A 27101-nucleotide genomic window follows, 5' to 3' on the forward strand; every position below is an offset into this window, starting at 1 on the left:
CCCCCCCCCCCCCCCCCCCCTCTCTGAAAATTTTCCTCCTCCGAGACCAAGATGGCGGCTTTATATTAGAACATATAGGGAAAATGATGACGTCACACTCCCCTGAAGATAGTGCTTATGACTACCGACTATTTCTTTTTTAGCTCATTGATTTTTTGAAAAAAAATGATGAGTTATTGTCATCACTTGAGCGGTTTGTCGGCGTCGCCCGTCGGCGTTGCCTCGGTTAAGTTTTATGTTTAGGTCAGCTTTTCACCCTAAACTATCAAAGCTATTGCTTTGAAACTTGGTAATACTTGTTCACCATCATAAGCTGTCCCTGCTATAGCAGAAAACATAACTCCATCTTGCTTTTTGCAAGATTTAATGGCCCCTTTTGTACTTAGAAAATATCAGATTTCTTGGTAAGTTTTTATGTTTAGGTCAACTTTTCGCCTAAACTATCAAAGCCTATTGCTTTTGAAATTGGATATACTTGTTTCACCATCGAAGCAGACCTGTTACATCAAGAAACATAACTCCGTCCTGCTTTTTGCAAGATTTATTGCCCATTATGGCTACTTAGAAAATCAGTTGTCTTGGTTAAGTTTTATGTTTAGGTCTGCTTCTTTTATCCTGAAAACTATCAAAGCTATTCCTTTAAAACTTGCAAACTTGTTCACCATTCATAAGTTGACCCTGTTATAGCAAGAAAAACATAACTCCGTCCTGCTTTTTTGCAGATTTATGGCCCCTTTTGGGACTTTGAAAATATCAGATTTCTTGGTTAAGTTTTATGTTTAGGTCAAACTTTTTCTTTAAACTATCAAAGCTATTGTTTGAAACTTGCAACACTTGTTCACCATCATAAGCTGACCCTGTACAGCAAGCTAACATAACTCAATCTGCTTTTGCAATATAATTATTGCCCCTTTGGACTTAGTAAAATCATTTTCTTGGTTGAGTTTTTCACCATCATAAGTGGACACTGTACATCAAGAAACATAACTCTATCCTGCTTTTTGCAAGAATGATGGCCCTTTTTAGACTTAGAAAATCATGGGTAGGACAATATTTCTATTTCACAAAAAAAATCAGATGAGCGTCAGCACCCGCAAGGCGGTGCTCTTGTTTTCACAAAGCATACAAAACAGACGATATCGAACAGTTTTTATTGATCAACAAGACAATGATATGTATAATTAACAAGAATATTGCACTGATGCTGGTGGATTATCTTGCGGATTCAATCCAATTCTTGTCGCTGCTATTATGAAGTTTGAAATAGAAATGTGAAGTGTGGTGCATGATCTGTGAAGTCTGAAGTGTAAAGTGTGTTGTTACCATTGGCTTTTTGAACGATATGAGGGATAGTTTATTCCACGACCTGGACCCCTTTGTTGCGATTAAATTAAGGGTCGATTACCTTCGACCTTTTAGAAGACTTTGAAGAACAAATGTAATAGTTAAGGATTATGAGTACTGAAAAGTTTTTACAGCAAAGTCAAAATATCATACTAGTGTTTCCCGCCAAGACCAGTATTTTGAATCAAACATTAACCATCGGTAAGTTTAAAAGCCGGTTAAAGTTTTGAACAACTTGGTACAGACCAATTAAGACCAACTAGCGTGCATATTCCACAACAAATCTTCAAACTGAGCTGGTTTCAGTGCTGCTATATAGACCCCGGACTGCAATACACATTTGGACTGACTCAGTATTTGCATATATCATCAATTCTCTGATATCATGCCTCAAAAACAAGCAGTGGCATTTTAGTCTTTTTAACTGATCGAAACAAGATGAGAGATATATTTTCCATCTGAAAGTTAAATTTACCATGATATACATGAACATTTTTCTTTCGCCTTGCCAGAATTAAAAAAAACCTGCGGTTAAATAGAATGTGCAATTTTGTGTAAAATAGTAGCATAATTAAACTGCAATGTCATGGTCGTTAAAATAAACATAATATTTATAACTTCACAATATTAAATCTCACGAAAACATCGATTATTACAAAATTATAACAAATTTTAATAACGTTTTGAAATATTGGTATGAAATGGTGGCCTCTGGTGCATTTTTAGGTCTAACTTCTAAGGAACGGAACGGGAGAAGGTATTCCCCTCTTTTTAGGCGGTCAGGGGAGTCTTCCCCAGGAATATTTTAAAAATATAGATATAAACGTTGACCTCTGGACAAATTTTAGGTACAGGAGGGGGTACTCCCTTCTTTTCAGAGGGGTCAGGGGGTCTCCCACTGGAAAATTTTGAAATATAGGTATGAAATGTGGCCTCTGGTGCAATTTTTTTGATACTCCTCTCTTTTTAAGGGGGTCTCCCCTAGAAAGTTTCGAAATATAGGTATGAAATGGTGGCCTAATGTGCAATTTTGGGTAAAAGAGTGAGTACTCCCCTCTTTTTAGGGGGGTCAGGGTGTCTCCCTCTGGAAAATTTAAAATATAAGTATGAAATGGTGGGCTCTGGTGCAGTTTTGGGTAAGATTCTCATATTAGAAGGGTCAGGGGTCTCCCCTTGAAAAAGTTTGAAATATAGGTCTAAAATGATGGCCTCTGGTGCTGTTTTGGGTCTAAATTTTGTGAAAATACTATTCCTTTGCCAAAAGAGTTTGGTGCAACTTTGCTGAGTACAGGTCACTTTTCAGCCAAATGGGAGGGGGAGGGGTGCACGAGCCCCCTGGTTCCGGCCCTGGATCTGTTTAGTATCTAATATACATTTGTTAGAAGGTAATGACACCACCGGTGGCTAACAATAAATACTGCGATATTTGTCTTCGAGGAGAAAATCAAACAAGGAATAGAAACTTTTAAACGATTGTCTTTCTATCTAATTCTAGCAGCGTTTCCTTCCATAAAATAATATGCGTACTTTTTTCAAACAATCTATGCAGGCAGTTTAACGCAAATGCCACTAAACCTTTGAAACTATAATATTGATACAATATACACGAATAAATCAGACACACATATGTTTTTCTGTTATTAGGCTGTTTCAGTCCTTTCCTGGTGTTTCTGGTTATTTAGAATCACTTAATAAGTTACTGCTGGTTTCCATGGTCCAATGTCGGCACCTGTAATTACATCATGTACAATCTGTTTAAGTATACACTAATTTCATACGAACTTTTATTTGGCAGAAGTACTTTTCATACAATACACAATGATATTGTTGTTCCAATATTCAAATAATTTATGAATTGCACAATGTCACGTGACAACAATCTCTAAATTATTGTCATTTTTACTTCTGGTCCGCTGCGACCATGGTTTCTTTTATATGTGAAGTTCCGCATGGGTCGGAGCTTGGGAGTGTGAGGTGAACCTCATATGAAAAGGCAGAATCAAACTGAGTCTGGCACTATTCTGCATGGCTGTATTATATCTTGTTATGACTTATTATTACATTTACAAATATTTAACATTTAAAGTGACAAAACAGCTTTGCATGGACAACAAATAACGGAAATTTCTAGTATTTAGTATGTTGAAGATTAACACTTAGCTTGCTGGCGGCAAATGATTCTGCCTTTGCGACCAGTGCAGACCAAGATCAGCCTGCACATCCGTGCAGTCTGATCATGGTCTGCACTGTTCGCTATTCAGTCAGTAAATTTTTAGTAAACACCCCTTCAAATTATAAATGGTACTGCCCAAATCGGAAGATGGACCAGTTCATTATAGAAATTCAGCATGGTAAGGGTTAATAAAGTTCAAACTACTGCAAACGTTACATGAAAATGAAAGATACCAGCAAGACAGGAAACATACGGAACTCTAGAAAGATATTTAGTATTTCTGCACTTCTTCGCATGTCTCACTAACGTAGCCTTTATCGTCACCAGCCTCGTCGCATTTCACTCCCAGTTTCCTATTTTTGTCAGTGTACTGAAAATAAAAAGGGAGATTTACATTATTGCCCTCGCCTACTCTTTATGCAGTCTCCAAAAATGCTTGGTGTAAAGTAATTTCCTAGTCCCCAATCCAGCCTTGGTAAAGAGTTTGTGCCGTCATCTCTTCCTATCGCGAAAATCTTGTTGATAAAACAAGAGGACCATGATGGTCCTAACTCGCTCACCAGAGTTGATCTGGCCTACTGACCTAGTTTTTAACCCCACATGATCCAGTTTCAAACTTGACCTAGAGATCATCAAGACAAACATTCTGACCAAGTTCCATAAAGATTGCGTCACAACTGTGGCCTCAAGAATGTTAAACAGTTTTTCCTTTGATTTGACCGGGTGACCCAGTTTTTATCCCCACATGCCCCACATGACCCAGATTCGAACTTGACCCAGAGGTCATCAAGACAAAAATTCTGACAATTTCTCATGAGTTTCAAACTTAAACCGTGGACTCTTGAGTGTTAACAATATTTTCCTTCGATCTGGCCTACTGACCTAGTTTTTGACCCCACATGGCCCAGTTTCAAACTTGACCTAGAAATCATCTATACAAACATTTTAATTAAGTTTCATAAAGATTGGTAACTGAGGCCTCTAGAGTGTTAACATGCTGTTCTTTTGATTTGAGCGGGTGACCTAGTTTTTACCCCATATAACCCAGATTCGAACTTGACCTAGAGGTCATCAAGACAAACATTCTGACCAATTCTCATGAGTTTCAAACTAACTTAAACTGTGGACTCTAGAGTGTTATCAAGATTTTCCTTTGATCTGGCCTACTGGTCTAGTTTTTGATCCCACATGACCCAGTTTCAAACTTATTCTTGACATCATCAAGACAAATACTCTGACCAAGTTCCATAAAGGTAGGGTCACAAATGTGGCCTCTAGAGTGTTAACAAGGCAAATGTTGACGCACGACGGATGACACACGATGTACGACGATGGACGCCGGACAAAGACCGATCACAATAGCTCACCTTGAGCACTTCGTGATAAATATCCAACAGAGAAAACAAAAGAATGCCACGTTCCAAAAACGCAGCATCCCCAAAACGAAACGCGCAGCACGCAGATGTGCACACTACCAACACGCCCGTCCGCCCACCCGCGCACACAAACACGCACACACACAACGAAGCAAACGCACGAGGACAAACGAACAAACAAAGGAGCACAGTGGGGAACCGCCTTGGAACCAATGCAGAACCTGTCTAGAAGTCCTCTCTGTGCACCAGTCAGGGACCAGAAGCCAGAACATATAATCCTCTCAATACAATTCCTTCAATGCTAGAATCATTTTTAAACCAGACAAAAAATCATGTACATCTTAATTAATGTATCGTTGTTGAGCTAGAGCCACCGGTCAAACACGCGGTGCATCGGTCTTCGAAGTATGACACTTTAATCTGGATTCTAAGACTGCTAGTATCTGAGATTTTTAAAGGACTTATAGGCTGGCATTTTATTTATGACATACTAGTAAGTAGGAATTGTACGCTTCTGAAATGCAGATTGACCACTGATCTTGAGCGGTCATAAATAGCAGACGGACGCACATGGTAAAGAGTGACTTTCAAACTGTAGACAGTTTGTGTAGCCTTTAATTGCTATGAAATAGATCTAGATATGATTTTTTTTAAATATCATTGGATTTGCGTGCAGAGTTCTCGTTTATTTAAGTAATAATATAATTATCTCAAATAGTGAGTTGTTGAGAAAAAGAATCAGATTCGAAGGAATCAAATTACGAGGGTGCAGCATTCGATAATAAAACGTATGTGAAGACAAAGCATGAATTCAAGAAGAAATCGCTGATTGACATATGTTATTCTGATTTTTATTAGGCTGGCGAACTTGTTCCTAGACTATTAATATCATAAAACAGAAAGTCACAAAGATCAGTCGGGTGCTGAGACTGACAACACAAAATTATTTCATGCGCAATTCAAATAGTTCCGTAATGGTTTATCAGCTTTACCATGGATTTGTTTTAAAGATTATCAACCTAACCTGGTTCAATAAATCTATTTTTCAACCATTTTATATCATATTTTCTTTTAAAAGAAAAGTGTTTGAAAGTAAAAACAAGTCACTCAGTTTGTTCATTCGACGCAGCCAGGAGGTGGCGTCGAGTATATGGGATACACTTTTATTTTGGACCATGTAAAGATGGTAATAAATAGTTTCGAAACGATAAACAGAACACAGTGAATAGTGTGTTAAAGGACCCGCGATATTGCACAATAGATTTTAGTGAATAAACAAAAAATAGCATAAAGAAAACATCAAAACTGTATGTGGTGCAACTTATTATGTGATATAAAACAATGTTATTTGTCATTCCTCTCCTTATTTGTAGAGCAGAAAACATTACTTTATTTAAACATTCGTCAAAATGTTGATCCGATTTATTGATAAGGGAGGTTACTCTATGTAAAGTTTTCCGAAAGAGCAATGTTTTCCAAATATCTAATGAAATTGTAGGAAATGACATTACCAGATCACGTGAAACTTCATCAATGAATAGAAAACACTCATTATATTATTACCCTAGGTAACCGGATGTGTTCGGTGCACTGCATCCGGGATGCTATATTCGGCGCAGGATCGATACATTGATTTGAAAACTTTAGTGGGGCTAGTATTCTCCTCATTTCGGTCTATAAAAACAATTAACCAGTAAAATCACCTCACTAGCCGTATGGCGAAATAAACGAAGTTACCAAAACCGATTTAAAATCCTGAAAAGATGCCATTTTAAGGATAAATGACGAAGTTAAATGTTAAAATTTACGCCAATTTCGGCAATTATAATGTTTATAGCCACATTTCTTTGAAAATATTGCAAAACGAAGCTAATATCTTTATTGACTATATTTAACAATATTTTCCCTGTCATCCTTCTAAACCATAATGTCTAAATCGGTGTGGAGAGTTTTAAGTTTGAAATACACCATATACATGAAAAAAGGCGATGACCAGTCAGTCTAATACAGTAATGATTAGGTAATTTCTCATATTGCAGTAAATGTACTTCAAACACAACACTTGGTGGCGTCTTTGATGATTGCATCAATGAATTTCCTTGTTCACTTTTGTATAGACTGTTACATTATGAATGCAAACAAATCTATTTTTAGACTGTGGGACATATTGCGTTCTCAAACTAACGCACTTAGAGTTTTGAAAATATCTATTTATGATTCTAAAATATATTACATTTTTCATGTTGTTAGAAACATCGAAATAAATAGTGAAGACACATTAATACGATGTCATTTTATACCTCTAAATTTAGAATCGAAACAGTCATGTAAAGGTAAATACGTGATAAGTACGATCTTCAAGAGAAGCGAAGTGACTGTTTCCATTTAGATTACACACCAAAATTGCTTTAAAATGTAAAGTAATGGGGTTTTCCCAAATCATAATTATATATATATATATGCAAACAAAAATGAGGTATTATAAAGAACAATAACCAGAAACAGGAAATAAAAAAAGAAGAAGTAAAGAATGTAATGTAAAAAACCTACATCGCCATTTTAAGCATCGGCTTGTGTATAACCTCTCGACATTTGCTCTTGAATTTTGACAAGGATTTTGCATATTTTGATTTTGATAAATTAAAATTATATATATATATATATATATATATATATATATATATATATATATATATATATATATATATATATATATGAATCAGTTACTTTGGCATTCAATTCACAAAAATTTGCCATGTCTTAAAACTTGAAAAAATGCTAGTACATTTGTATTTCAACTTGATTAATGTTCATACATAATTAAGGGGATGACATATCGACGTATAGATGTTGTATTTGTTACTTAAATATTTTCTCTGACATCATGTCCCTAAAACTATTTTTTAAGTAAACATCATTATAAAAAGCATTAGCAAAAGCAGTGAGCAATTTGATATACATATATTAATGTTGATTTAATTTATCAAAATCAAAATATGCAAAATCCTTGTCAAAATTCAAGAGCAAATGTCGAGAGGTTATACACAAACCGATGCTTAAAATGGCGATGTAGGTTTTTTACATTACATTCTTTACTTCTTCTTTTTTTTTCCTGTTTCTGGTTATTGTTCTTTATAATACCTCATTTTTGTTTGCAATGTTCCTAACCAGTAAGAGGTCTTGTATTGTTCTGCAATACTTCTCCTGTTTATATCCCTCGCAGCTAACACACTGTAAGCAATTTTACTGTCCTTTGAACAGTTTTCTAAACATGTAATTGCTTCTCGGTTATTAATATGATCTTTTTTTACAAAACAAAATTACTTATTTATATGCAAGTCTGTATTAAAGTCAGTGACTCAATTAGGTTTATAAGTGTTAATTTGGAACAATGGTGGGGCCAAGGATAAGGTTACAAATGCAGCATTAACCGGTGGTGTGTTGCCACTGGCAGTTACAAGACGGTGGCGGACTATGTTACTTTCATTGTTCCTTTTGCCTTCGTTGTTTATAAGTTTTAGTTTTATAGATACATTTATGTGTACCCATCCATACATACACTGCTGCGGTGTTGCGGTTTAACGGGGCTGCGTTTTCGGAACCTGACCTTTCCTGTTAGATATTCATCTTTCGGAATCCCAAATGAGGATTAATTGCTGTTTGTCGCACTAATTGTGTTATCTCCAATGAAGCAAATGCTGTGTATTTTTCACCATATGTTTTGTTTGTTTGTTTGTTTTGGGTTAAACGCCGTTTTTGCAAAAGTATTTCAGTCATGTAACGGCGGGCAGTTAACTTAACCAGTGTTCCTAGATTCTGTACACAGTACAGACCTGTTCTCCGCAAGTAACTGCCAACTTCAACACCTGAATCAGTAGATCCGTAGACCAACGCTCTACCTACTGAGCTAAGTGGGCGGGCGCTTCACTATCTGTAGTTTGTAATATCATTACACTACCTTTCTCAATTTAAGTAGATGATTCCTTTCACCAGTACCCTATGCTCACCTTAGTTTGATACGGAAAACCCATAATATTTCAGATTTTGCAAACACCTTTCCAGCAAAGTTTTCATTCAGTGCTTTGTGGTAGCCAGCCTTTCTGTACTTTCAGTACTTTGATTAAACGGAGATCTACATCCTTCCTTGACGGCATCCACAAAAATATTTGCACGCCCGGTACATGACGTTAGACACTATGACATAATAATTGTGACGTACTTACAGTGACGTTGTTGTATAATAACACAGTTTCAGTTTGTTTGTTTTTTGTTTTGGCTTATCATGAAAATTAAATCGGGCCGTGATAGAATGTTAGTTCAATGCTAGAGTAAGATAAGATAAGATAAGATAAGTTTTATTCAAAGTCGGCAAGAAAGCAACATTATAACAAAAGCTCTGAAGAGTTTTTGAACCGACAATAAAGATAATAGAGTGTATTAACATGAATTAAGTAACTTCATTCACAGCGAGATCCAATTTTCATGATCTGTCTTCTCTTTCACAATTACCAGGCTTATTAATGCTCCTCCAAAATCGTTTCTGGCACTCTAACAAGTATGATTTGAAGACATTTTGAAAGCTATTTAAAAGCCAAATAGTTCATATTACAATATGTACGTTTATGAGAATGGCAATTTGTGTAACTGTAAACACTAAATTGTTTTATTTCAATCAAGTTCTATTTTATAAAAGCCATTCGAAAGGTAGTGGCATTCACGAAATAATCTCGCTAAATACAGTCGACATTGTATTAAGAGACCACCCAAGGGACTGCTAAGAAGTGGTCTCTTAATGGAAAGGTCTCTTAATGAATTTCAGTCAGATGAAAAGGAAAGTTATTTGTAAAAACTGTTAATGTAACTGTATTTATTATGAACATACATGTATGGTTTTAAAATCTGTTTTAACTGTGATCGTGAACACTTTTTCAAGTCCATACACCATGAAAATTATAGCTAGATTGTTTGTTAGTTTGACTGATACAAAGGTTAATTGCATTCAGTCACGTGCAAAACGTACTCGCTAATAACACAGATGAAGAAATGCCCAGTAGAATTTTGGTACCCGGTCGCTTAATAGATACTTTTGTCGAATATTTTACCTGTTGGGACTACATTAATGTGGTCGCTAGTCGTTTAATAAAAGAGTCGTTTAATGGAATGAATATATATACTGAAAACGTTCGGGAGGGATTTTGGCTGGTCGTTTAATACAAAGATCGCTTAATAGAGGTGGTCGCAAGTACGATGTCGACTGTAAGTGTTTTGCAAAACGGAGCGTTTTTATAATGCAGTCTGAAAATCATGAGGCATTGGCCTTTTTTTTTCTTTTAAAATCTCTTGATGCTTTTATGTTTAAAAAAACAAACAAACAAAACCAGGGGAACAGCAAATGGAGAACTTTTGAAAAATGCGCTAATACAAAATAAAAAGTTTGATATCGCTTGAAGCACTTCGCCAGGGCTTTTTCACAAATCAGCCAGCCCAACTTCACAATTGTGAAAAGATATAGCATACGGAATGCTTCATATACCCAACAAATAATACAATGCAAAATACAGTCAAACCTGTCTATAAAGACCACCCTTGGAACAGCCAAAATGTGGTCTTTATTGGGAGGTGGTCTTTATTCACAGGTTAAAATACACTGTAAATGTTAAAATGGGAAACAAAACATGTGGTCTTTAGAGACAGGTGGTCTCTGTTCAGAGGTGGTCTTTAACACAGGTTTGACTGTACGTAAAAGCGTCTGTGCGTTGGGCGGAGGCTGGGCGCGGGGTGATATTTGGGACGAGGTATGTAATAAAGTGATGTTATCACAGGGTAAATGGATGTAATCACAACGACTGAACTTGTTTGTCCATTGCTTACAACAACGTCAGTCATCCAATATTGTGAGCTACCTTTCGCTAGAGAGGTAAATGTAGACGCTTTTTAAGTTACAAATTAAAAAATAATTAAAACATTTTATGCTCAATGATTGTAAGCAATCAGTCTAATCGAGTGAACTGTTATTCTGCTCGATTGCGTTCTCTGCTACCAGAGGATCTTCTTTAAAAAAAAATAACATAATTACTCGGAGATCAGCAAAGCTGTTGTGTACGGATTTCCCGGACTGAAGTCCTGCGTTGATGCGAAATTTCTTCGGCAGTTCACTGATAGATCTCTCATTTTTCGAAGATGTATCCAACGTCTTGTCATGGTCCGTAGAACTCCGGTATGTGAATGAAGTAAGGCTGCATCGAAACAACGAGGACACCGACTGCCGAAATCTCCTGTGAAAAATCAAGTAATTAGAAAACTCAATTTTGTGTAGCATATCTTATATGTTGCCATGTTCCTCAGAAACCGGAGTTTGGCTCCAGGGGAACAAAACGAAATCTGACTATCAGAATCGCTTGCAAAAGTAACAAGTAATTAGTCAGTATTGCATGTACTAGAAGTTGCCACGGTCCAAAGAATTTTGATATGTTTATGTAGTAATAAGGTTGAAGCGGAAAAAAAAGAATACTTGTTGACAGAACTGGCAGCAAAATAACACGAACTTATATAGTTATTGATGAATGTACAGACCGCATACTTAGTAACGCCGAGTGGGGGTAGGTACGAAAGGGGACATTCCGCTCGTGTTAGGGGGTCCGTGGCCGCCCCAACCACTGGAAATTTTTGAAAATAGGAATGAAATGGTGGCCTCTGGTGTATTTATAGGTCTTAATTTTGAGAAAATATTATTCCTTTGCCAAAACAGTTTGGTCACTTCTAAGCCATATTCTTTTCTTTGAACACGTACTAACAAAACTGTGTTGACCTGTCCGAAAGACTGTGGTATCTAAATGAAATAAGGCTACACTGTAAGTGAACGAAACCCGCAGCCGAACAACGATAAAACCTACTGTAGAAATTTGAAATGTTTAAAAAAAAATAAATCTAAAAATTTAACATTCTCTTGTAAATTATCAGGAATTTGTGACATCTACGTGTGCGTACCCTATCTTCTGTAAATGGTATAAATGACAGAAAACATATTATCTGAGGACAATGCGCCTGTGTCAACCACCTGACAAGAATATTTTCAAACAATCTACTGTGCCTACACTGTCTTGGAGCCTGCGTTTATGCATGTCACCTTACTCGAACACAAACAGCAAACGTTTCACGTTTCTTGTCATCTTAGTTGGTGTTTTTAGTAAATATGTAACGTGTGAAACTCATAGGAATAGTAGCCTAATATTTTGTTGGTCTCCAAGTGAACGCTCAACCCCATTAACCTTAGCCCTTGACGCCGCTAAAATACCAGACATGTATATCTTTATGAAACTGTCCGAAATTTATATTATCTTAAAAGATAGATTTATTATTGAAATCTCATTTACAACACGTACTTGTTCGTACACATATAGATTGTGAAGTTAAGGCTTGAATGAAGATGTGCCAGCATGGTTGCAAACAGGTGCACCTCGGTCGAGAACGTGTCATTCACATCCAGCGCCGTGAGGATAGCATACGGTGTCCAGCAGATGACGAAGGCGGCAAAGATGATGACCAGTGTACGTGAAGATCGCAATGCTTCTTGCCACACTCTCCGCATCCTGCAATAATAATTTAGTATATTGTCATGAAACCCCTATAAAAGATTGACGATAGTCCACAATTTCACATTAAAATTTTGAACAACTCAGGTTCAACATAGGGATCACGCATTTCAACTTTGTTGCGCAATTCGATCGTTAAAATACAGTCGTATAACATTAATGACATATTAATAATAGCTAAGTTCCAACTCTTCATAAAATTTGAAAAATCTAGACAGACCGGACAAAAGTACCAAACTTTGCACAGAGGTAGTTTGGACCAATACAAGACTTTTAGCTGTAATGGCCAAGGTCACAGCTCTTTGGAATTCTATTTTTAGAACATTCAAAATGGCCACCATTGAAACAGATAGCTATTTTAGTAAAAGTTAGTTTTTATCTTATTCTTGATACATATTTATGTGTAAACTGATTCATACCTACTCTTAGAGTTAAAGTGATACATTTGCAGGAAGTGATGTCAATTTTCACGTCTGTCTGTCTGTCTGTAAATCCGCCTGTCTGTACGTCAAAAATGCCGTTTATAAACAGTATACTTGTGGTTATAACTATAAGATGAGCCCCGTAATGTGCAGCTTGACTTTAATTATGTATTGGTGCAGCTGAAAAAAAGTGTTTCACCAACTTTTAGGTGAAGCATGTTATTATTTGTTCCGTCCGTCTGTCCGTCCGTCCGTCGCAAAATTCATATAATATTATCTCAGAACAGCTGTTTTGGCTAAATCTGAGGGTTTTTTTTAAAGATTTTTGAAATTATCTTTTTCTATGAATTGTTAAATGCCTATTGCTTTTTGTAATATTCAAGTGACTGTTCCTGAAATACCCTGTTAAAATGCAAAAAAAAATGTATAGAAACGATTTGTTTTAACTGCTTAAAGGGCTATCATGGCTTTGTTTATTTAAAATAAATGTGACTGCCGCATGTGCTGTTATGAACATAAAATATATTAATAACTTGTTAAATCTTATTTTTGATACTTTATTAATGACATATTTTTCAAAGGTATTTAAAGTATGATTCACAAAGTATAAAGTAATACTGAGTCCATTATTTTTTATTACCTTTCTTTTATGTAAAAGGATAAATACATGTGCAGTACTGAAAGAAGTGCTTTTCCAATCACGTAATTATGCATGTTTTCTTTGTTTTTGAGAGTTGCTGTATCGGATTTTAACATAATGGAATTTTAACACAGTGAAGTTCACTTAAATAGGCTTGACAAAATATCCTACTGAAAAGTACTTTAGGCATGTTGAACAAGTGTTAAAGATGATTTAGGAAAACATTTTCTTAATCTCTATTCAAAATCATGTTTGATACATGTACCTATTTCTTAATGTCTTGTATAGAGAGCACCATTTGCTACATGTACCTATATTATCTATAACAAATGTGTTACCTTATGGCAAAGTTTTTAATGCATATCATTAGGTGTTATTTCAAGGTTAGAGAGTTCGGTGTAAGGTCATTTCAGAGCATTATTAACTGCAAGTTGCTTTATTAATCAATGTAATGATAATAATTGTATAACAGCTTATGTATTTTACTTGTTGAGAAAGAATACTATGCTTATAAATGAATTATGTATAGATCAATCATTAATTTAAGTAGGCCTATATCTGAAGTAAATTAGCTAATTGCCCGAACAATGCCATTTTAAGCCAGTGTGATGAAAACATACTAAATTAACATTGAAGATAAAGGGAAAATAGTTTCTTCCATTTCTTTTATTGCTGATGCAGATTGTGTATGCTGCTTTCAATCTATTAAGACATGTTGTTGTCGTTTAAGAAGGAATTGTGATCATTAATCTAAGTGGTACATTTCCAAGTATTTAAAAGGCAATACACGTATGCTGCAAGCAAGGCTTTGATTGTTTCATTATGCTTTACAATTTTGTTGCATAGTATTTCCATTTATTCATAAGGAATATGTCATTAAGGTGCATATACTTCTGATGATATAATCTATAATTATTTGGGAGATTTTAGTTATAAATGTCAGCATTCTATATCTATCTATATCTCCTTTTGGCTTTAAATCACCATACAGAAGAGAATGTCTATATAAAAGAAGAGGCTTTTTAAAAAAAAAAATAAATCATTGTGATCACAAAATTCATGTGCATACATCTATTCCATCTCTTTTCTATATGAATATCTATAGCTTTTTAGTTTATACTAATTTATCTTTAAGCTCAATTGTGATGAAAGCTAGAAGCTTATCTGAACCACACTCGAATCCTTTCCCTGAAAAATCGAGTACCGGTGTCATTTGAGAAGGCTTGGTTATGATCCATGTCGGTATCAAACTCTGGGTTGAGCAGCCGACACCTTAAACTCTAGACAACCGCTTCCCTTACCTATAGTTTCTTAACAAGTGACTTATCCCAACAAAAATGTTATAGTACCAGAAGGCTCTGACATGATATGTGACCGGGATAAACATGAAAAGTATCAAACCAGAAGACGTCGGTTTGATGATTTGAACAGGAAAAATGTCCTGTGTGGTCAAAGCTTTCAGTTGCAAGTAAGGTTAAATTTGTTTGAGGTAACTATTTGTTCATGCAAAAGATGAAGTAAGCGGTGCATATAAATCATGTAAACATCTCTAAATGATAAATTACAACAATAATCCAGTAAATAAAGACATAATCATTAAAGAAACGTTTGAACTTTCCATTACAATAAAGCTTTTCAAGATACATGCATATAGATATGATCAAATATCGATACTTTGCAATATCAAAATAAAACTATCTGAATATAGAGATTTTATGCAAATATGATTATGTAATATGTGTTCTATTATGGAAATTACAAAGCTTATCACAAAACTTATTTAGTCGCCGTATGACATAGAGTTGTGTTAATGCGATGCTAAAACTACCAAAACCAAAGAGCAAAGCTTATTATTAGATACATGTATATGATGCAAAAGAACCATAAATGAAAATGAACCATGTCTCCCAGTATAGCATTATTTCAATAGAAGGATGAATGGAATTGGCATCTACATAGTTTTGTCATTTGAGGCCCTAGCGGACATGAAATGCTGCCTTTATATCATTTGGTCTACATTGTTCAACAGTAATATAAAACTTATGTTGCGTTCCACATGTGGTCTCATTATGACTACAAATACAGAGTGGACACGATTTTGGCGACAGACAGACAGACAGAAAGACAGACGGACGGACGAACGAAACAAAATGGAACATATCTTCTACAAAAATTTAGTCGTTACACATTTTTATCACTTCTAGATCAATCGAGATCAAGCAGCGCGTCACAGGGCTTATGATGCATACACGTAAAGCGTATAGTTTTAAAAAAAGATGACATTTTTAACGTACGTACGGACGAATATAAAGACATACCGTTATGTAGCATGACCTAACTTTATGATTATATATCACCTGACCCTAACAGTAAATATGAATTAGTTTACACATAATTATGTATCAAGAATAAGATAAAAATCAACTTTTACTAAAATAGCTATTTGATTTAATGGCGGCCTTTTGAATGTTCTAAAAATAGAATTCCAAAGAGCTCTGACCTTAGCCCTTACAGCCAAAAGTCTTATAGTGCTCCAAGCTACTGTTGTGACCTTTGCCCTTAATGCCAAAAGTCTTATATTGTCCCAAGCTACCGTGGTCTCGGTATGAATAAAATACAGAGCGGACACGATTTTGCGACAGACAGACAGACAGACGAACGAAACAAAATGAAACATATCTTCTACAAAAAAATAGTCTTTACACATATTTATCACCTCTAGATCAATCGAGATCAAGCAGCACATTACAGACCATGATATGTTTGAAAATCTTACGGTTTTAAAAAAGATGACAGTTTAAACGTACGTACGGACGAATGTACGGACAGGCCGTTATGTGGCATGACCTTTCTTTAAAAAATGCATCACTTGACACTAAGAGTAAGTATGAATCAGTTTACACATAAATATGTATCAAGAATAAGATAAAAACTAACTTTTACTAAAATAGCTATTTGTTTAAATGGCGGCCATTTTGAATGTTCTAAAAATAGAATTCCAATAAGCTGTGACCTTGGCCCTTACAGCCAAAAGTCTTATATTGTCCCAAGCTATCGCTTTACAAAATTTGGTACTTTTGTCCAACCTGTCTAGATTTTTCGAAATTGGCACTCTACTATAAGGCATAATCTGGAATTCAGTATATCAACATAATTATATACAAGAACACAAAGGAAAATTAGACCCACAAAAGTCGATAACAAATGCCAGGTAAATCGGCTGGGTTTGTTTTGTTTTAAAGACTACTCGTCCAGATCAATGTTGAACATGTAATTCCAGTTTACAGTTATATTAATACTTTAGATCATATACATTAAACATGCCTACAAATGATAAAGGCACATATTTAGTTCTTTCAAAGATAAGAAGCAAAAATAACTGGTCTGCTTATCGGAACCAAAAAGTTCTTTAATTGGTGAACATTTATATATAACGGTATTCTAAAACAAACACATCACCTTGACAACGGAATAATCACTGTGAAAAACTGATTTAAATAATCGAAATTCAAACTTTCAAGAAGTCTAAATTCAAAATAGCATTTAATTTAAATATTCACAAATAGATCGAATTTCGAGCTGGCACTGAAACTGACTTAGCTCGAAAATGAAATTAATTCGTTACACGAATGAAAATGCAGTCCTTGTGAATGTTTAGAAATAGCTATTTGGTTGGTTTGACAGGCCTATTATATCACCTGAAATGTAACTCCTCCCTCCTGCACCGCACTAGCGTATAGCGTGCCTGTCCTAAGAATGTATACATGCTTGTATTATTCTGTAAATGAGTTATATTGTATCATCCGTAGCGAATAAATGTAGTATTAAACAATCCCGTCTTTGGTCAGTTATTTAAATACAAATCCCTTTAAGGGTCCGAAATGTTCATATATAATAACATTACACATTACAGCTTTAGTGAATATTTAAATCTGAACATAATTTAGTAAATAGTAAATTCCGGTATATTAAACAAGAGAACGTTGTAACCTTAGGGGATCGTCCTGGTTAAGCGAGAACACGTTTTTCTTTGTCCTCCAGATTTTTCGGAACACCAGTATGAAGCATAGCCCCATCAGTACAAGTGGGCCGCCAATCAGCCCTGCCGCAACAAACACTGTGTACGAGAAACTCGCTGTCCGATCCCAGATACACTGTAAAATAAGGATACATCAGTAAGTTGATAAATATAGTACCCAAATGGTAAATTAGCACATGAATAACAGATGATTTAGTAAAGTACCACTCCAGAGATCGGAAATAACAAGGACGATACTCAGACGAGACAAATGTCCGATATGTGACAATTTAAGAAGTATTTTTTTTTTAAATCCTTTTTAATGACAAAAGTGCTCAGTTACAGAACGTGTGTATAAAATATAAGAACTGACGGAGAATTTAGGAACATATGTGGGATAACTGAACGCTGACTCAGACATATTTAATTGAAATACATGCACTCGAAGAAACGACCATCACGCAATTCAAGTAATAATACTTCGTATGAGTTTATTTCTACAACAGTTTAATACCTAAATGAAAAACGCAATAAACATCATTAAAAACTCAAATATCTCTAAATAGATTCTTTATGATATATTTTTGTAGATACCTGCTGATTTTTCTTGTCAAAGTAATGACCTCCCCAACCAATGAAGTTGGGAAACTCGAACAGGAAGGCGGAAATCCAGCACATTAGACATAACGTGATGCAAACTGGACGCCGAAACAATTTTCGGTACAAGTTGTTCTGGCAGACGAACACGTAACGGTTGACTGACATCAGAGTGAGGCTAAGGAACGCGCAGAAACATGCCGTCAGACACATGCTGGCAACAAGCTCACACAAAATCCAGCGGCTTTGGAACCATTTCTCTCCTTTTACAACTCCTGTTAAATGTAAATGCATAATAAAGGAAAAGTACATAAATGCGCTTTTTAAAAGTGCCTTCTAAGTACGAATTACCTTAAGTTTGCATCGAGACAGATGCTGCAATTTACTGTAGCAGGACAAAACAAAATAGAGCACAACATATAGTAAACGCAAAAAGACCATTTTTTTTAAATTCATTTTCAAAATTCAGTATTCGTAAAAAAGAGAATATACTGAATATTATCATACCGTTTGCAAATATAATTTCTATAGTCTTTTTTTTTTCATAAAAGGACTCATTTCTGAGCTGCATAAAAAATTTCACTCTTGCAAAAAGCCGACGGGGCTAAAATGCTCGTGTTTTCGCCTCTCGACCCACTTAGTGAAGAGAATCACATAGCTTACACGGGCGGTTTCGCGCAGCAAAAACTCGAGGAACGCGCATAGACCCCACCCATCTCAGTATCATATTATATTTACTTTGAATGTGTTCTCACGACATCGAACAAGACGAAATGACACAAATCAGTCACCAGTTGGTTGTAAAACAAACAAAAAATGGAAAATATGTTGTAATTATGTTAAAGAATACCTACCTAGTATGCACATTGGGTCCGCCACGGCAGCGACACACAGGTCGGCAAGAGCTAAGTTTATCACGAAATCCCGACCGACCCTGTTCATAGTCCGAGTCCCTGCCGTAACGATCAAAATTAGTATGTTGCCGACTGTACCGACGGACAATGCCACACCGACGAGACAGCAATATATCAGAGCCATGACAAAATCCACTTCCCATAGTGGCCTCACATACGCCTCGATTTTCTCAAGCATGGTTTCATTACATATGAACGGCATGGACTGTGTGACAACTGAGCTGATCGTCGAGTTCAAACTATCCAGAACAGACTAAAATGAACAAATGACAAAAAGTGAAGACAACGAATAAAACTTTTAGCTAACCTTTGTAGTTCAATTGTGTAGAAATTATTAACGCCTCGTTCACATTTGGCCTGCATTGCGTCTGCGGAGCACGTACACTGCCTGTATCCTCCTTTCACAGCGGAGTGCGATTTTCGTACAGATTCATGGGCTCCGCAGCCTCTACGATTTTGTTTAGAGAAAAGTTATACAAATTTAATCAAATCGTTAGCCCGTAGCCCGTAGACATGTCGCAGGTGGCATTGCACAATCCCCGCGCGGGCATCGTTAGGAGGTCGCGCGCTGATCGTGCAGCCAACGCATGATTTTCCGTGGACATGGTGCCCAAAAGAAATCATAAGGAGATTGTAGACTCGTGGGACATTCGCACGACCCTTGCAAGGTTGCCGCTCGCTGCCCGTGCAGTACCCGTGAAATCGCACGGATATTGAGCAATCATCGCGTGGAAACCCTTCAGCGGCCGCACCAATGATATGGGCAAAAACAAATTTGCAGATGGTTATATATATAAATATTAGCCATCTCCAGCATGTTTTGATTGTTCGTCTCTTCAGAGAAATGATAGTACCACTAAGACTCAGAGCGGCATACCTGCGGTCGCAGCTGAGGTAGTTCAGGAGAAGGGAGCAGGCAATGATTGCAATCAGGCCGTCCTTGATGAGCAGCAGGCCCGACAGAGGTATAGGGAGAGGACGGTGTGTGTGAAGCCCTGGCTGCTGAGACAGGTCACCCTGGGACACTACGACACCTTGATGCAGGAGTTGATACGTCGTACGATTTCCGTGGGAAGCTTGCGGAGACTGCATGGCAACTGCACTGAAATTGCACAATTTGCACGAGTCCATATGGATTTCTGCCGGCCTGCTCCCGAGAGCCTGTACAAAAATGGCACGATGCTCGTATATAATGTGAACACGTACGCCGTAGCCCCTACCTACGATACCCCAAAAAACCATAAGGAAAATCATAGACAAATTTATCTCATGGCGCCCGGGTCAAATGTGAATTAGGCATACATATATAGTCTGCTCCGCTCTTAGAAAGTACAAGTGCTGTTGTCTTGTGCAGGAAATTGGTCGTGACTATTTCTCTGTTCATAATAAACATAAAAAATGGTTTTCTGGTGGGTATTCTGATATGAAAACTCCATGCGCATTTCCGTCAAAACGGGGATATCTGACGTCATGTCGAGGTATTATTTGGCTCGATACAGGCACCGAGAAAAAGTACTATATTTGATCTACTATTATATAAATGTTTATTAAAAAGACATTTCACAAACGGTGTTACATTTTCTTGTTTACATAAAACACATATTTGAATAGAAATAATAATAAAGACAACAATACGAGCGAGTTGCTCCGGCTACACCCTCGGGAAAATTATTCCGAAAGCGTTTTACCAAAATATTTCATTGAACATGTACGAATGAAAATAATCAATGTCTTCTTGTAGTTTGTCATCGTTCAGATGCTTAGATATTAAACCACTCGAGCTTACGCCCTCGTGGTTCAACTCTTGCGCATGTGAACTCTGAACCGTGGTAAATTAAACGGCAAACAACTCGCAGGCCTTGATTATTTGTTAAGTAATTCAAAATTAGCCCTAACTTTGGTTCATAAGGTGGATTTAAATGGAGGTCAACTTTGTGAAGTTACAAATCATGATGGCCGCTTTAACTTCTGCTGTTGTTTTTTTTAATATGCCAATGTAAAAAAGTAAAATTATCTGCTAGCGCAACTTGATTGATTAATGTGCTAGAATTGTCTGCAAACTGTGTATTAAACATTGTAGAATTTTTCCAAGTGCAGTTTTAATTAGGATATTGAATTCATCTATAACAAACAAAAAGTAATACGTGACAGGGACATTTAAAATTGGATACCTGCTGAAATATGATAGAAATCACGTCATTTGGGTTGTCACAGGGACGGTATTAGGTGACAAGAGGAATGGTTGGACGAAAAATAGTCACGATAAAAGTCTTTGTTTTGTGCGATTTGTAATGGCTAGTATAATATGGTTGAAGAAAGAAGACAACTCAAGTTTGCAACGCGTTTCGTATTAAGATATTTCTTCAGGCAAACATACAATGTATCAATGTATACAAACATATGTCATGACGTCATGACGTAATGGCTAGTATAAAATTCATGGTGTTGCGGCTATCTTTAAAGTTGTAAACGATATATTTTGATCGACTGTGTTTATTTTTTTTATTTCAAAGACTTATTACTTTTTGAGTCGGCTAAAGGCTGAAAGCCTTTTGACGAGTCCTTGCTATCCAACGATTCTCTAAATGGACCAAATAACACAGTGAAGGGATGTAGTTCCATTAGATTTCTCAAACTTCAAACAGTTCACTGCATGAATGAAGTTAAGTTGTGTCAATTCCCTTTGCTATGACCAATATACGATGTAATCTGTCATACTTATGACTTGTAATTGTGCAATTCTCGAATGTAACTCATTAAGAATAAATGTGCATTTTAAGAATTGCGCAGGCTTACAAAGCTTGGGTAACATCCAGCGAAAGACAAAAAATAGTTCCAGCAGGGCTCCAGATAAGATGCGTATTAGCGTAAATTACGTATAGAAATAATGCAAATACGCATGTCTAATAATTTCTAAGCGTATAAAAACGTATATAAAATTACAGAAACGCACACAATGCTTTTTTAAAAACAAAATCTGAATCGTCTGGATGCGTTAGGTAACATAGCCGATCAGCCTTAATTCTCCCACATTGAACGTAAATACGCAACTTTGCGTGGGTTGAATTTTGCAGTCAGTAAACGGATAAATTATCGGAAGAAGAAGCTCTTACTGGTTTGTTTAGTTACAACTGATATTAAAAATGATTTTAATTCTTATTTTTCGAGAAATAAACAAATCGGCGAAACATTAAATTGTATTTTCTTCTAGTTTTTGAAATCATAAGTAGATCGTCTATGTTTGGCGAAACGAAACAACTTTTTTATGAAAAGATTTAAATAAGAGGTAATTTAACCGTAAACTTCAATGTCAGATACTGCCAATTGCTGCTAAATGTCTTCGTATCATCACAATTTGTAAAATATATTGTTCAAACTGGAGAAAAGTGTAGTCGTAACCGGATATAATATTTTGGGTAAATATCGAGCTGTGTTATGAAATTTTAAGAAAAAAACTAAAAACAAACTGAAACTGGTAGACGATACTGTCAGTACATCAATCATTAGCCGACTCAGGCCATTCAGGCCTTTCATTTTTATCTTGTCAAAGGTTGCAAATTTCAACTGCTTTATGATATTAAATTGCCAAACAGCAGTATCTTATGAAGGTCTGTGGTTCAAAAATCGGGGACAGCTGGGGGCAAGGGTGCGTAGTTTTGAACATGCTCAATTTTTCCCCACGAATAATATTTCCGTAATGAATCTGTAATATATCCGTAACAGTTCTGAAAAGATCGTAACAGTCCGGAAGACAATGACTGCGGTAAAAAATAGGAACTATTACGGTTTTATTCCTTTCTAATAAGGTTAATTAAGTTTCTGTTACGATTGCATTAGAGATTTATAACGTAACAAATTCGCAAAACCTTTTTTTCTTACACATCCGAAGTAATCCGGGGACGGGAATCCGGAACTCATCCACAAGCCCATCCGGGCAGTGGGATTCTAGCTTAACTTCGGTAATCATATAACACACAAGAAAATGTTTATTTGCAAATCAATATACATGTATACAAGTCAAGTCAAATAGTTTATTTATGCCACTTTATACGTGCAGCATGATAAAACAGTACATTATTAAAATATTTTAAAAATACGTATGCCTTTCTATACTGAAAATAAAAGACAATTTGATCTATACACTAGTTTTATACATTTACATATTCTAAAACCTAATCTTTAGTAAAATGACTAGGTTATACACGTACGTCTTTGGCAAACGATCAGATAAAATTTGTAAAAATGCATTAGCATGGAGACAAAATGTCATTTAAACTCTTTACTTTTTTACGTACAAATTCTAATTATATCCAGTTTCATTTCCTTGCGTGTATAAAACAATTAAGCTACATTAAGTAATACATTTTTGTTATTTTGATTAATACGGGTTTTGAATACCATTCGGTACTGTAACAAATACAGACATTATTTGTGGAACACTAGTCTGATATTTTGTGATGCATTGAAGGCATTGAAGCCATTCTTTATATTTTGAGATCAATTTTAAGTGGTAGTGTTAGCTGTCTTTCTTTTATTTTGATATATAATATTATGCTTGTTTGGTGACCTCAAAATTACAACTTTGTGATCTCATTGACTTCAGGTATCACCCAGCTGGACAAAAGATCTTAATTCTTGATTATTATCATGTGTGTCTGATAAAATATTGCGTATTTTAGAGCCAAAACCATTTGTTCAAAGTATACTCATGCTGAACTGATTCTCTACAACGAGACTAAACCTACGAACAAGGTTACTCTTTATTTATTTATTTATTTATTTATTTATTTATTTACACACCATGGCACTGGTAGAAAAAGAGTATGATTTGTAAATTATGCTGCTTACTGATGTAAAGAGGATCAGCGTTAGGCGAGGGATTAAGGTAGTTCTGTGCGTTCGGATCAATTTTTTCGAACCATGTAGACTTTAATTAAACTCTGATTGTTCAAAACTTCCGAATGTACTTAGAACCTGATTAGGCAAATGAAAAATAGGGTCATGTGCTTGATCTTTTGCTAGATTTATTTGAAAATTTGGACCCCACACAAGTTTTTATAATGGGAGTTTATGGGAAAATTACAATATCTATAACATGTTTGCGAATACATTTTTATACAGCGTAGATTTTAATGAAACTTCTCACAATTATAATCTAATATATGGTCTAATATATGGTGAAATAAAATGTATTGGTCCGTGTGCTTTTTAAAGATATTTGACCATGATAAAAGAGATTCGCACATTTCAAGCTGGTTTTGAGACCGTGATTATTTGAAATGATTTAACATGTCATTTATTTTAATATCACATTTTATCTTCAGTATGCCGAGTCCAGGATTTATTATACGTTATCAGGATAAATGACGTTTAAGCCATTACTTTAGGTTGATCCAACTTGAAGAATACCTTAAATAATTTTGGCCAATCTCACACTCGCCAAATGTAAAAGGCCCCTTATTCGGACATGTGAACTGATCCTCTTCTTGTTACAGTTTAATCTTTATCATTTTTTTATTTGACTGAGCAAAATTGAAAATAAAAAACGTAAATATGATATCCATAATTAGTGACATAGCACATCTGATATGGATTAACGTAAATATTCACGAACGTTCCATTGTAACTGAACGGAAGTGAAAAGTATGAAATAATATGAATTACATCATTTCCACGAGTTCTGTGTTTTACTAAAAGTCGCTGAGCTTTTTTTTTTATCATTATTTAAGAGTTACCTTACTGTAACTGTTATAATTACTGTTTTAACTTTTGTTAACTATATATTATAAATATGAAACGATAGTATTACAGTGAATTCATCTCATTAAATTTGTAAAAAAAAAAATGTATAAATAACAACAACAAAAAAGCATGTGCGGAGATAGAAAAATTGTTAAGCATATATGCGATTGACACTCAAAACAATGACTAAACATACCGGTCTGACATAGATATATCTAGATGTCTGGTAAATAATGCCTCTGGAATACTTTATATGAAGATAATTATTTACGTATGTTTTCGTGGAAAGTTAAGAAATTATATGTCAATAAAGAAACATATCAGGTTAAGGGCAAAACATTTCAAGAATCGTGATCAGCGCGCGTTATAACGAGCGTACAATCCTATGATCTGAATGCCATGAACAACCTTTTGACGTTAGCTGATCGTAAAATAACGTATTAATGATACCTTTTCAGACAAATTCATAGGCATAGACACGACACGTCACTACTTTTTAAAGGTTATTTGTTATCACTAAAAGATCAGGTGGTTCTTATTCCAAATAACGGTAGAAGAAATAATTTAATTAAATTGAAAGATGTAGAGAAAATGCCAGTTTCCAAGATTTAGACAGAGCACTGGTTCAACCGCTTTATGCTGATTTCTTTAACCTTTAGCCTGCTGGTGGCAATTGATTAAGCCTTTGCGACCAATGCAGACAAAGATCAGGCTGATCTTAGTCTGCACTGTTCGCTATTCAGTCAAAACATTTTCAGTGAACACCCTTTTGAATAATTAGTGGTACTGCCCAAACTGAATGATGGACCCGTGAGTCTTTTCAAGAAATTTAGCAGGGTAAAGGTTAATAAAACTGATAATTACTAAACAAGAAATTTCAATGCACTTCCAAGTTTCCTTGAAATGTAACATTAATTTTAACATTAATTTTAATTATGTTTTGGGTGGGGGCTGGAGGTGGGGGGGGGGGGGGGGGGGGGGGGGGGTTAATCTGCTATGAAGTGCAGTTGTTTACGTGCACCAGAAACGCGCCACTCATGGACAAACATACAGTCGACATCGTACACCTCTATTAAGCGATCTTTGTATTAAACGACCAGCCAAAATCCCTCCCGAACGTTTTCAGTATATATATTCATTCCATTAAACGACTCTTTTATTAAACGACTAGCGACCACATTAATGTAGTCCCAACAGGTAAAATATTCGACAAAAGTATCTATTAAGCGACCGGGTACCAAAATTCTACTGGGCATTTCTTCATCTGTGTTATTAGCGAGTACGTTTTGCACGTGACTGAATGCAATAACCTTTGTATCAGTCAAACTAACAAACAATCTAGCTATAATTTTCATGGTGTGTGGACTTGAAAAAGTGTTCACGATCACAGTTAAAACAGATTTTAAAACCATACATGTATGTTCATAATAAATACAGTTACATTAACAGTTTTTACAAATAACTTTCCTTTTCATCTGACTGAAATTCATTAAGAGACCTTTCCATTAAGAGACCACTTCTTAGCAGTCCCTTGGGTGCTATGTCGACTGTACTCTCGAATAGCAGTGTGTAATGTTACCCCTTAGGTAATAATAAAATGACGACAAAGTTGGCACGAAATGATAAATAAGGTTTATGTAATAACACATGAAATTTAGAAAATAGAATGGTAAGTTAGATTTTATTTGTATAATCAAAATCAGAATGTGTTTAAATGATATGACGATCTGGTATCTCGGAAAGTGTGTCCGACAACATGCAAATATAAAACAAATATCTTTTTTCTGTAATGCTGAATGTTTCTTAAGAATTGAATAGGATTACTGTACCACTTGCAAAAAATTAGTTCACTGGCAAAAGTGCAGCCCTAAAAACCAGTAAAGACGTCATTTGATAAAATCTTGCAAAATGAATGTTCGGCTTTGGAAAATATCCGTTAGGCCTACAAATATTTAGCCAAATAAGAGTAAAATATTTTTCTTAGACTGAATTTAGGAAAGTACAATAATCGTAGTCCATGTTTCTGCGGCAAAATAGTTCACCAGTTCAGAATTTGTAAGCCCTATGAAAATTACGAAATAAGAATAATTTAAATGCAAGTACCTCACTAATGCATCCCATCACTTCTTCCACGAAATCCAAACTTTTTGAATTCATCATGGTCATCTTGAAAATATCTTTGGAAAATCCTAGACACGTCAAATCTGAAACGAAGCTAACTTTTAAAACTAAAAGATAGCCATAAAATGTAACCTCTTTCCGTGTACCTATAATATGTTTTGT

At 35.6% G+C, this 27101-nt stretch overlaps 1 protein-coding gene across 2 annotated transcripts; it reads right to left on the reverse strand.

The window, feature by feature from the left end:
• Positions 1–1202: 1202 nt before the first annotated feature.
• Positions 1203–27101, reverse strand: LOC123562645 (melatonin receptor type 1B-A-like). Of its 2 annotated transcripts, none has more exons than XM_045355264.2 (8): positions 26922–27101; positions 19017–19329; positions 18160–18437; positions 17538–17701; positions 12276–12482; positions 10970–11168; positions 3771–3887; positions 1203–3073 (listed from the first exon to the last, which is right to left on the reverse strand). In XM_045355264.2, exons 1-7 carry the CDS (start codon positions 26982–26984, stop codon positions 3789–3791), a joined length of 1323 nt encoding a protein of 440 aa, XP_045211199.2. In that variant the 5' UTR covers positions 26985–27101; the 3' UTR covers positions 1203–3073; positions 3771–3788. The 2 variants fall into 2 exon arrangements, with proteins under 2 accessions (XP_045211199.2, XP_045211198.2); XM_045355263.2 differs by having other exon boundaries at positions 3751–3887.

Source organism: Mercenaria mercenaria, chromosome 2 (genome assembly GCF_021730395.1).
Source record: "Mercenaria mercenaria strain notata chromosome 2, MADL_Memer_1, whole genome shotgun sequence".
NCBI lineage: Eukaryota > Metazoa > Mollusca > Bivalvia > Venerida > Veneridae > Mercenaria > Mercenaria mercenaria.

What these genes read in the sequence shown, in the direction of transcription:
- LOC123562645 (XM_045355264.2), bottom strand. Translation starts at nt 26,984, where the DNA reads ATGACCATGATGAATTCAAAAAGTTTGGATTTCGTGGAAGAAGTGATG. An exon ending in TGATGGGATGCATTAGTGAG is followed by an intron (nt 19,330 to 26,921) that starts GTACTTGCATTT and finishes TGTTCATTTTAG; the next exon opens with TCTGTTCTGGATAGTTTGAA. An exon ending in AACCAGGACGATCCCCTAAG is followed by an intron (nt 12,483 to 17,537) that starts GTTACAACGTTC and finishes TTATTATTGCAG; the next exon opens with GATGCGGAGAGTGTGGCAAG.